The 13,104-nt window shown below is 32.4% G+C and overlaps 2 protein-coding genes across 2 annotated transcripts; one reads left to right on the top strand and one right to left on the bottom strand.

Annotated features, from left to right (window-relative positions):
* The first annotated feature begins 998 nt into the window (after positions 1-998).
* On the top strand, positions 999-3,610 carry LOC111885741 (protein FATTY ACID EXPORT 3, chloroplastic). The gene is made up of 7 exons (XM_023881981.3): positions 999-1,440; positions 2,036-2,432; positions 2,511-2,678; positions 2,773-2,819; positions 2,946-2,983; positions 3,095-3,187; positions 3,310-3,610. Exons 1-6 carry the CDS (start codon positions 1,177-1,179, stop codon positions 3,180-3,182), a joined length of 1,002 nt encoding a protein of 333 aa, XP_023737749.1. The 5' UTR covers positions 999-1,176; the 3' UTR covers positions 3,183-3,187; positions 3,310-3,610.
* Positions 3,611-7,689: 4,079 nt separating this feature from the next.
* On the bottom strand, positions 7,690-12,601 carry LOC111885769 (vacuolar-sorting receptor 1). The gene is made up of 12 exons (XM_023882010.3): positions 11,810-12,601; positions 10,600-11,292; positions 10,414-10,502; positions 10,271-10,340; positions 10,072-10,155; positions 9,911-9,987; positions 9,739-9,820; positions 9,144-9,226; positions 8,949-9,015; positions 8,459-8,587; positions 8,097-8,203; positions 7,690-7,965 (listed from the first exon to the last, which is right to left on the bottom strand). The coding sequence occupies exons 1-12, from the start codon at positions 12,102-12,104 to the stop codon at positions 7,864-7,866; spliced, it is 1,878 nt and encodes a 625-aa protein (XP_023737778.1). The 5' UTR covers positions 12,105-12,601; the 3' UTR covers positions 7,690-7,863.
* Between the last annotated feature and the right edge of the window lie 503 nt (positions 12,602-13,104).

The following is a 13,104-nucleotide window of genomic DNA, read 5'->3' as shown; positions in this document are numbered from 1 at the left end:
TTATTAACTTTTCGGTATGTTCACATCTGGGTAACTGTCTTTTTTTTTGTACATATCTAGGTAACAAACTTGTTGGAAGTGTTCACACATGACCATTATGACCTGCTATAGCAGGTTAAATCCTAGATGTGAACGTTTTCAACAAGTTTGTTACCTAGATGTGTAAAAAAATAATTACCTAAATATGAACAAAACGAAAAGTAAAAATTAAATTACACGAATGGTCCCTGTGGTTTGGGGGAATTTGTGTTTTTGGTCGCTAACTTATTTTTTTAACTTAGATGGTCCCTACTGTTTATTTTTGTTGCGCATTTAGTCCATGTCTTACCTAAAAAGACTATTGTGCCCTTATTAATTTATTTTTTAATTAATTTTCTTATTAATTAATCAAAAAATAAACAGTATGGATCATCCGATGAGATATAAATATGTGTGGTCTATTATTTTTTTTTGAATATGTAAAAAATAAATACACAAATAAGAAAATTAATTAAAAAATAAATTAATAAGGGCACAATAGTCTTTTTAGATAATGTAGGGACCAAACGCGCAACAAAAATAAACAGTAGGGACCATTCAAGTTAAAAAAATAAGTTATGGACCAAAAACATAAAATCCCCCCAAACCACATGGTCCATTCGTGTAATTTAATTTTTACTTTTCGTTTTGTTTATATTTGGGTAACTATTTTTTTTACACACATCTAGGTAACGAACTTATTGAAAGCGTTCATATCTAGGATTTAACCTGTTATAGCAGGTCATAATGGTCATATATGAACACTTTTAACAAGTTTGTTACCTACATATGTACAAAAAAAAGATAATTACCCATATATAAATAATTAAAATCATTCCCGTTTATAAATACGTCAATGAGGTGTCTAATGGTATTTTATTAGCATAACCAAAAAAAAAAAAAAAAAGACACATAGGACGAGATTCACTTGGTCCCACGGCTCGGTCGACGTATATTCATTACGTGTCAACAAGGTGATACTTTTCGTTGCCCTCGGCTCACTTTAGCATCCTTCACCCTATTCCTCAACCACTTCATCGTCTTCTTCATTCCCCTTTATCGTTCCCTTCGCCTCCCTCTCATCCAGCTGGTACACACCAGGCTTGCTCTATCATAATCTCTCGCGCAGAGTTACACAAAGGAACCCTAAACAGCAGAATGAGTAGTTCAATTAACACATTCTCAATAAGCAACCCTAACCCTAGCCAGTTATGCTCTAAGAGAGCGCCGATAGAGGCGTTCTGTTCTTCACCTTCCTTGTATCGGTTCGCACCTCTTCTTCGACCTCGTAGCTCCGGTGTACTCACACTTGCTGTTTCTGTCTCCGCCTATCCGAAAGGACTTGGCCATGGTTTGCTCCTCTCCCGTTCAAATTCCCGGAACCGGTCGATTTTCTCTTTTGCGGCGTCTCATGAGGACTCGGTGAGTACACTTTTCAATAAAAACCAAAATTTTTGGTTTAATGTTGGTTTTAATTTTGTAACAAGGTTCAAAATCAGTTGTGCATTTGCAGTGTACTAGGTCTGTAACACCTGAAATCCCAAATGTAGCAAGCTGAATTTTTTTGATACAGATACACAACCAACGTATCAAATTATAGTTCACCAATACAGTAAATACATAAATAGGTGTTAGAATACCTGCTGTCAACTCCTATATAAATGGCTATCTCCATACATTAAACTTGTTTAAAAAGAAGACTTTTTAAAGACTAGCCCTTTTAATGACACCTATACTCTTTTTTTCCATTTCATATGATCAACTGATACAAATTATCAATTTAAGATAAGATGATTAGAGTAAACACAATTTGGCAAATAAAATGTTAATAATCTCAATTGTTGTTAATAGTTTATACATGTTAATTTGACTGCAATAAAGAAAATGGTATAATTTATTCACTTTATAAAAGTTAATTGAGTATAATCATGCAATATAATACGATTTTCTACTCAAAATCAAACTAATTGTATATAAGATGATTAGGTTAATAACACCATCTGTTTGCTTCATTTAGGAGTCTTCAGAAGTTGATATACAGGAGGAAACAAATCGTCTGAAAGAGGGTGCTGAAGAATCCGAAGAAGCCTGGAAGCAAACGTTAGCTTCTTTCAAAGAGCAAGCAATAAAAATGCTAAACATCTCCCAAGAAGCTTATGAAGTATACTTAAAGAAAGCCACAGTAGTATTAAAAGACACCTCAGAGCAACTAAAGATCCAAGCTGATAAAGCGAGTGCAGACTTTAGTGTAATTGCAAAAGAACTTAGTGAAGAAGGTAAAGTTTATCTGTCTGCAGCTGCAGAAAACTCCCCTGAACCAGTGAAGGATATTGTGGAAACATTTGCTTCTTCTTCAACTGATGACTTGAAAGATGTCTCAAAAGTTCTTGACTTTTACGTTGGTATCCCATATGGTAAGAGCTTATTCAATCATTATAAAATATAAATGAGAGGTTTTTGAATTTTGATGTAGTTTTTTTTTATGGTTTCAGGTGGGTTGCTTACTTTAACTGGTTTCCTTTCCTTTATGATTACTGGAAGCACTTCTGGTATTAGATTTGGTGTTATTCTTGGTGGAACTCTTTTGGCTTTGGGTATTTATAGTCTAAGGTCATGGAAAAAAGGGAAATCTTCTTCTGTTGCTTTGAAAGGCCAAGCAGGTTTGTATCTTACTCTAATTTTTTATTCTTGTAACATTGTTTTGTATAAATATATATATCTAGTGAGTTTGATGAAAAAGTTTTGATTTTGCAGCCATTGCTACAATATTGTTTTTAAAGGATACAGGACTAGTGCTTTCTGTAAGATCCCAATTATAGTTCTATGTGTATAATTCATAATTACACACACACTCACATATGAATTGTGTGTATGTTTTTAATCTTCATGAAACTAACATTCTGTCATATTTTTTTCATCCTCTACAGAGGCCAGCATTCACCAGATATGTTGCACTTATAATCAGGTTTGAAACATTAGAATCTTATTTTGGTTTTAGTCCCTCTTCTATTGTAAATTTGTCATTCGTGTCAAAATTGTTTTCTTTTTAATTTTTGTTTTCATGTTTGATGTGCAGTGGTGCAGTGCTAGCATTTTATGTCTACAGAATCATATACTCCCGTGGACAGTCAACCGGAGGATCGAGTGTTGAAGCTGAAAATTAACTCTGGTAATTAATCTCCATTCATGGTTTTTTACTGCTGTAATTTTTTCACTGTGTGTGTGTGTGTGCAAAGTGTTGAGCTACACTTGTTCATGTTTTTTTTTTTTTTTTTTTTTTCTGGTTTGAAGGTTAAAAGAAGTGGTGTTATTAGTGGTTATGGCCTCGTGAGAAAAGTTTGGATTCATCCATGGTGAACTTGCATTTGTATTTGCTTGTTAAAAACTATGATGTTATTAATGGTAAAAGTTTTTAAGAAAAATAATGCGGCTGAGGCTTGAAAGAAATTGTTTTTTTTTTTTATTTATTATTTGAGGAAATGATTGCGGTTGTAGTAGGTGCTTACTGCTTAAGTTTGAGTTAATTATGTTTTGTCATTGACATTGTATTTGATATTTTGTTATCGATGAAGAAATGTGGGACATAACATCATTCAATTTGTTAGAAGATGGAAAAAAAACACAAATAACAAATAACAAATAACATTTCATTGTCTAAGGTATTTTTGTAGACTGATTTTGTTGATGTAAGTTTTTAACTTAAGGTATTTTATGTCTTGAGTTTAGATAGTTATTATAAGTACTTGAATGTTTGCACATACCAAAGGGCGTATTGGGAGGTAGGATAGACTTAAGAGAGTAGAGTAGTGGGTTTGTGTAAAAGTCTATTTTTTGCACATCGGTGTAAGAATAAAATTTAAATACATGAAGTATTGATAAATATATGTTGTCAAAAATAATTGTATAATTAACTATACATACTGATTCTTGTGATATAAAAAAAGGATCTTTCTATTATAACCATAGGTTGGATAGGTGGTTTTTGGTCAAAGGTTGAGGGTTCAAGTTTGTGTGTGTAGATTTATAAGAATAGAGTATTTTATGTCTTGAGTTTAGATTGTGTGTAGAAATTCTAAAAGTTTAAACATCGTGTGTAAAACTTTTTTACTTTAAGCATTGATAAATTTATGTTGCCAAAAATAATTGTCATTAGCTATAAGGCCGGAGGACGTGGCCTTTGCCGGCAGCTCGTCTGACTTGCCAAGACCACCCCATCAAAGACGCTACAAGGCTCGCCAAGGGTAGCTGGTCATCAAGGTAGCGAGAGGAAAGGGCAGAAGGCTATGATTAACTGTTTTTTTTTCTTTTTTCTTTTTTTTTTTCTAAAATAAAACGTATTAAAATAACACATCATCATTCTTTATCTTTCTACAACTTAGATGCTACAACTTTCTCCAGTCTATGCGACTTCAAAAAATCTGATGTGACATCAAAAAATCTGATGTGATAGTATGCTAAGGATATTACTGTTCACTTTAATCAAAATATTGTTTCTTGTATTGAATTTCAATCTGAATACTGTTTCTTGTACTAAATTCAATAGTTGATACAAAAAATAGGGATCTTTCTATTATAAGCACACGAAGGAAATTTAAAGTTTAAATCTTGTATGTCCAATATATTCCTAATGCGTTGTAATTTAACTTAGAATTATGTATGCCCAAATTATTGTTCGTGCTTTGTAAATTAATCTCTATGTAACGTGTTTGGGGCATGTTTGGCATGGGTTGTGCAAATGGTATGGTTTACCCCTCATGATCTCAATAGACTCTTTGTCAGACAAGATCACACGACACGCAGTGACGAATCTAGAACAAAATTACACGTGGTTCTCAAATTAAGTGAAGCCGATAAAAAAAATCAACAACACTTGTAAAGGGTCGGGTCGTGTACGATTTAATGAAATATAATTGAAAAAACCGATCAGACACCACTAATTAAATTTTTTTTAAAACTGACTGAAATATAACTGAAAAAACCGAACAATTTAATGAAAAATTAGTTGATTATTAGTGCATTGATACCTTATTGTTTGATAAAAACTATATATTATATTTAACTCTATATATTTAACAACACAATTGTCCCTTGTAACTTATTTTTTTTTTTTCTCTTTTTAAAATAGTTTTTTAAGACATTTAAAAAAAATAAACTCAAGGTAGGTCCTCTATTTTTTCTTAAGGTAGTTCCTAATTTTTATGGTATATATCTTATAAATGAAATTAAATACCTTCTTCCTTATTAGATACGCCTCTGATGACATGACAAATTTTTATGTAGCATGAACACAACATGATATGATATTTTTCTTACTAACACACAAACAAATGAACTAAAACACACAAACATTACATAATACCAAAAAGATGACATAAAATAACCATGAGTCTATTTAATCCTACTTAATTACAAAAAACACGACAAACACAATGAACATGAAAAACAATACATGTTAATATTGTGTCGACTTTTTGAACAAGAACACGACATATGTTATTTACACCTATACAAACACAAATTTGAATCTTAATTTCATTTTTTGTAGTGTGTTTTTGTCATGTCGTATCATTGATTAACAACTTTGTTTTTAACTATTCTTATTAAAATTACTTATTTTTTCAACTTTTTAATGTTGACCATGGTTTTTATAAGGACAATAAACATAAAAGCCAAGATGGTTTTTTGATGGTTTAACTATTAACAATTTTATTTCGGTTAATAAAAGTCATTCATTTTATAAAGAAATTTGCACGACAATCACCATGACACCTATTTTCGATGTACTTCATGAACTAATATTTTACTTTCGAAATGGCTTCTCATTTTCCAATTAGTCGGATATACACATACCATGTAAATGAGAAGCCATTTCACAAAGTTAGATTATTATTTTAGAAAGTACACATGATACTATATAGTTATATGAAAAGCCATTTCTAAAAGTTAGATTTTATTTTAGAAAATTCTTCTCATTTACCTACATAAACCATATGTACTTCATGAACTAGCATCTTACTTGTGAAATGGTTTCTCATTTTTCTGGATTAGCAAGTTATAAGGGCTGATTCAAGTTAATTTGAGACCCCAAACAAAATAAAAAAACTAAGGCCCTTAACAATAACTTTTTTAATTAAAAAAATAATTAATTGTTTAGATTCCTGAAGAATATGTTGAAATTTCTTCGTCTTCTATGCCAATCTTGTCTCTAATCTCTTTTTTCCTTTTTATTGCATGCAACAACTTAATAGTTAATACCAAACACTTTTTTTATAATAATATAAGTAGATACATAAAAGGGGTCTGTTAAATCGCCCCTCCCCCTCTCATTTTTACTTTATGTCAAATCAAAATCATTTTTTATTCTTTTATATATATATATATATATATATATATATATATATATATATATATATATATATATATATATATATATATATATATATATATCAAATGTTTTTTTTTAAATATTTACTGTTTTAACTATTTCAATTTTTAGTTCTACAAAAATAACTTATATTTTATATATCCCTATTAATTTGTTGTATTTACTTGAAGGTTTATATAAATTGGTTTTTATAAAATTATTTTTGTATATAATAATTTATTATTTTCTAAAACTTGAAAATTTTTAATTATAGATTAACGGGTCACCCCGTATATTGAATGACTAAATATTTATAATCATTATTATCGTTCTAGTTTTAACGGCTAAATATGTAGAATAATTATTATTGTTTGACAATTTAATTGCAACATTGATTAATTATTTATGATTTTTATTTATAATATATATATATATATATATATATATATGTGTGTGTGTGTGTGTGTGTGTGTGTGTGTCTAATGTCAAATCATGGGGAGGGGGATAAACAAAGGATAGGGGGTGGTGGATTACCTGTTCCCTATATAAAAATGGGCCCTAGAAATTTGGAGGCCCGGGCCATCGTTCTATCCCCCGACTGATACAACCCAATATAATGAGAAGTTAGAAGTTATTTTAAAAAGTTAGATCGAAATTTTAGGAAGTACATCATATATGACGCCATGCCATGTAGTTATATGATAAGCCATTTGTTTCAACTTTGGTTAACTGGGTTAACATGAGAAATATCTTTTAATAAAATGGATGACTTCATCGACCAAAATAAAATATGGTGAGTAAACCAAAAAGGGACCAATTTACGTATATAGCCCTTTTTCAAATACTAACCATTGTTTGGTATTACTTTTTATGAGTGAGAGGGTATTCAAGTGAATTTGCACAAATTAGGTGGGGAAACTACGACCTTGTTGTCTTTCATATTTTGGGTGTGACAAAAAACATACAACATTTGTCCCGTGAACATCCTCCAATTTGTGCCATAGAACTTGTTGCGACATAATGAGCATGTCTTGTAGCACTTCGATTCATCACATTTAAGGGGCTTCATAGCATTGATATGAAGTTCATTCAACAACCTAGTCAACTTAACGGCGTGTCTCATTTACAATTGTTTCATGGGTGTACTATGAGACATAGTCATGTGTTTATGTTTCACATGATATTGTTGATGTGTAAATGATTTATATATCTAACATGTTGGAAGTCGGTTGATGTGAGCCAACTTAGAGAATGTTGGTTCTCGAAGTTGTAGGGATGAACACACAACATAATAAACACAATGAAACTCTAAAAATCCAAATACCTTCTACCACATTATCAATTTCCAAAATGGTTTTTATTTTATCATGCTAACATAAATAAAAGAACCTGAATAACAAACATAATCTTTAGTGAAGAAAACGTTGACATATACATAGATACGAGCGTGTCAAAAACTACTATTTATGTCTTGTCTTCTTTTACACATTTCCATGATGAGTCCCATGTACTTCTACCTCCCCCTGGTTGTCCAATGGCATGTATTGTGCCATGATTGCCCTTATCTCAGAATCCATATATGTCTGCACAACAAAGTTGTAACCATTTAATAATATAAAAAAATATGTAAATAAGTCATAATTTACTTTTTATTTTTTCTTTCTTTCAAACATTATGTGTTTTAAGATGAAATGGATTCAAATATCAATCATACCCGGATCCTGTATTTATAGAATGCATATCCTGCAGTACCAGCAACAGCCAAACCAAGAATAATAACCCACACGAATCCCCAGCTGACTTCCGATTTACCACTTTTACCTATTTTTCAAAAGAAAAAAAAAAACATAATTTTATATATTCCAAGATTGAATATACTAGAAATATAAAAGAAGAAACATTAATAGGAGTCATAACAGTATGGCATGCATTAAACTGGGACTCAGACTGATGTCAATGGAACAAGATAGGGCAAAAAGGGACTCCCACTTGACCTTTCGTTTGTGCAAAATGACACAAATACCCTCGCCCCCTGATATTGAAAATAGCTTTAGAATAACATGAGTGAGGACTCACTGATACATGTGTCGTGTTCTTTCATGTAGAGCAAATTGCCACTGCAGCTACACTCATAACTACCCCATGTGTTTTTGCATTTGCAATCTGGACATTGACATGCTGTCTTCTCTTTGCATTCATCAATATCTGAAACACACAATTATAGTAGCATCTTACTTCCATTTCTTTCTATTACACCATTATATTTTCAAACTATTTCTTATTATGGCATTGTAATTTGAAAAATCTACCAAATTATAGCAGTGAAAACTGTTTTGTATTTGTATTTGGATGAGATTTTGTAGATTTTTCAAAGTACAATCCTGTAATACGAAAAATGAATATAGAACACGATAATAAACAAATAAACGTGAGCACGTTGCTATTTCATGTATTTAACCCCAAAAAGTAACTTTACTTGTCATTACAAGTTTTTTTTTTTTTCTTTTGCAATAATACTATATATTTTACTTGGTAGAGGAGAAATAAAATTGGATTAAAAGAAAACCTTCACAGCTATTAACACCATCTCCTTTGAACCCTGGTGGACACTTGCAACCTTTTGTGTGGTCATCCTGAAAAACAAAATAAAAGTTAGAATCTATGCATATCTGTGCATACAAAGGTGTTTATACAGATATACATACATACATATATGTATGAGAGAGAGAGAGAGAGAGAGAGAGAGAGAGAGAATACTAACAATACAAGCAGAGTAAGTCATGCCAAGCTTGGTGTCTTTCCAACAGCCTCCATTATTAACTTCACAGCGTAGTGCTCCTGAAGCTGCAACATAAAGAATGAAAAAGCATCAATCTTTGTACATATCAAGGCTTTATAGTTTATAGTTTGCATTTCGCATGCATTAAAATGGAAATGTGATACAAAAATCACAACTTTTTTGTCCCACATAAAAACATAGGACAGGGACCCGCTCTCGATCTCTCGTCTGTGCAAAAAGACGTGAACGGCCTTTTCATTCTCATCATCAAAAATAGCCCTAGAAAGCTTGTCCAGTCCAATCCTGTGTAACAAATGCAGTCGAAGGGCATTCACGTCTTTTTGCACAGAGGACGAATGCCCTTTTCACACAACACGGGACAAGAACAGATTGTACAAGATTTCTAGGGCTATTTTCAATGATGAGAATGAAAAGGGCATTCACGTCTTTTTGCACAGACGAGAGATCGAGAGCGGGTCTTTGTCCCATCTTTTTGTATGGGACAAAAAAGTTGTGATTTTTGTCACATTTCCATTTCAATGCATGTCAAACACAGTACAACTGGATAAAAGAATACCTTCACAATGTTTATACCCATCACCAACAAACTTTACACCCTGCACAACAGGACACTCGCATACTCTCCCCCTAAAAGTATCCTACAAAAACCAACAAAGTCAAACAACAGCCATATTCAAAAGTCAACCATTAAATTAGCAGCTTTTGTCCATCCAACATGTAAACCCTACCCTGCAAGCCGTAATATTAGCAGCTTTGTCCATCCAACATCCACCATTGTTCTCTAAACACTCGTTTGTTTCTATTTCTAAAAAACACATAAAATGAAACATAAATAAAAATTTAAAGTACAATGTTGTAATAACATATAATGATATAAACAAGTACTTACCATCGCTCAAACAAATGGCTGGCTCAGTTGTCTCCTCAAATCCAGAGCAAATGGCCTTCAAAACCGCTTGTTTTGCAAGCTTACCTGAAATAATTAAAATTAAAAATTATTTTCAGGGACAAAATAAGAAAATATCAATATGTCCAACCTATTAAATTTAATACTTTTGTTTTGAGTTTTAGACTTTTAGATTACACACCTCTATATTGTCTGTTGTTTATCACAAGAGTTGGTAGTATTGTCACATCCCCACGTGTACCTTTGCCTATCTGCAAGATTACAAAAGACGTTAATACCCTTCTCATCCTCATAAAAGATCTTGTTACAATTGAATCTACATACTTGTGCTTCTTGCTCAGCCTTGAGAACCGAGTTATCAACATCTGCTTCTGTATCACCCACACATTCATCTATTTTCTTCAGATCAACACCTACAAATCATAACAAAAACATAAAAATAAAACCTTTAAGGACATTCCTATTAAATCATAACATACACAACAATTGTAAAACATTTCTTGAACTCACCAAGTGACTTAATAACCTCATCAGCACACTCTTTAGTGTACTTTTGCTCTTTCATTGGGCACCGAATAGAAAAATCAGTCACATAATCCCACCAAAGCCATGGTTTCCCAGTTTCATTTGCCACTTTATGAAAACAAGCTTGCCTTAAATTTTGAACAACCACATCTTTCCCATCATACCCTTTACTAAAATCTTGCTCAGGATCCGGAGCACAATATCTCCCATGATTAATACATTGAGACTTACATTGTTTGCTCAAAGTAAAAGCCTCAGGGCAATACCAAGTGATATAATGTGGTGTAAATTGAGTGTACCCTTTTCTTTCAAGTATTTGAGCTGCCCCTTTAAAGTTTTTGACAAAATTTATTTGGCTATCACACTTTGCACCACATTCATCATTGCTATTTGTCCAAAACTCGTATTCTACACGCTCATCAGGGTGAGGGAGAGCTTCGGTCCAATCGAGTTTGATATTTACCATATCGCCCTTGGTTAGGGCTTTCTTTATTGAGTTCCCGAGTGCATTGGTGATGAGGGCAGATGGGATTGTGATGTTTTGTAAGTAATCGGCTTGTGCTTTTTCCTCTTCGGGCATGTCCATTGTGATTAAAGGCTCGGGTCTATCATCTGCAACAAGAATAGCTGCGGCCCCCGCTTTTTGCGCGTTCCATGCCTTTAATGTGAAGTAACACTCTGCCATGTCAGCATATCAGTGTCATGTCATGTCAGTGTAAATGAAAAATGAAATTGTTTACACTGACAAATGTCAATGGAACAGAAAGATGTCGCTTTCTGTCCCATCGATAAAGTGGGACAAGAACAAAAATTGTCCTTTTTAGTTCCCATCAAAACAAAAAGTGGGACAGGGACAAAAATGTCATTTTCTGTACCACCCAAAAAGTGGAATGAATATCCTTCTCGTATCTTGATAATCAGTTGTTTTTTACAAATTATTGCCTAATAATCAATTTGAAGATTCTTAAGACTAATACCAAAACTGTTGGGGGAATTTCAGGTTGCTTTTAAAGGTTTTTACTATCTTTAGATTGTATAAGAAAGGTATCCCTTTATGCAAGGAACCTTTTAATAGGAAGAAAGAATCAAAAATCAAGGCATATGAATTTGATCTAAAATCAATAAGAATTTAAACTAAGAGAACCGAATCATATAACGAAAAAGGAATAAAACCCAATTGAGAAAATCAATTTACCGCCACGATCGAGGAGAGCAAAAATCGGAAGACCACCAGCGGGTTCTGATTTCAAGGAGGATTCGAAGCTTTGGCACGCCTTTTGATTGGATTTGGGATAATGAACAGCGCCGGTTAATGTTCCTCCGTATTGAGGAACACCAAAATTACCAATTGCACATTCATATGTATCTTTTAAATTATCAGGTGAAGTCACCCTCAAGCTGTTCTTCTCCACGACGAATCGACCCAAGCATGATCCACACATAAACAGAAGCAAAGCACAAATTATAAACCCTAATTTCCCCTCTTTCATGGTTTCGCACTTTATTTTGATCAAAGTTGAACAAAATAGAATTGACCCAGATCAGAATATCAAATCCAGAGGGTTTATCTAAATAAACCCAATAATTAAACCTAACCCTGATGAGATTTCTCAATTTCCCTCAATTAAATTGAAGAATCAAATCCAAGGGGCTAAATTTAAAGATCCAATATTGGGAAAGTTGATTTTGATGATAATCTGAACTCAAGTCTGAAACTCACAGCGGTTTCAGCTAGATATCGGAGAGAGTGAAGAAAAAAGATGGAAGGAGTGCTTGGAGGAACAAACGGAGGATGAAAAAAGCAAAGGAATTTGGAGGTGTATACGTGTTATATTTAATGACGCCTACAACCTCTGAGCGTTGAGGTTTTATTAACAAGTGTTGCCCAGAGAAGATTCTACAGCAATAAGAAGTTTGCACACAGAGACAGAGAGAGAAGATAAAATGGAGACTCGTGCGAAGGAAGTATTCTAAAAAGTTCAGATCTAAAACCGCCACTTGATCAAAGTCTTCGTTTGATTAATTAATTAACCTGCAAGTAAATTAAACACAAAGGGGTTGAACATAGATAGAGCTTTATCAATGGTTTTAAAATAAGTTAATGTATTTATAATAAATTCAAAGCAATTATTATTTTTATATATAAAAATAAAAAATCTCCAATAAATCTTAATATTTTGATCTAATCCCAAATTAAACTTTTTTTACAAAAAATGAAATATCACCTACTAAAACTTGGAAGAAAAAAAAAATTTACCAGTTTTTTTTAGATGAAAATTTTCCAGTAAAATCCCAAAAATTTGGTCAAGTTTACATTTTAGTTCTAAATTAATTCTTTGTTTTATAAAAAAATCCTAAAAATAGTTAATATTTACAGTTTGATATTTTTTTTATATCTTTTCAACAGGTAACCTATTAAGGTGGCTGTCTAAAATACTAGCTAAATTCACAAAACTAGTCAAAAATTATTTTTCCGAAGTTTTAGCTAGT

The sequence above is a fragment of the Lactuca sativa genome, chromosome 8, assembly GCF_002870075.4.
Source record: "Lactuca sativa cultivar Salinas chromosome 8, Lsat_Salinas_v11, whole genome shotgun sequence".
Classification (NCBI taxonomy): Eukaryota; Viridiplantae; Streptophyta; class Magnoliopsida; order Asterales; family Asteraceae; genus Lactuca; species Lactuca sativa.
The sequence above is the reverse complement of the archived record's forward strand: the minus strand, read 5'-3'. Positions and strand labels throughout refer to the sequence as shown.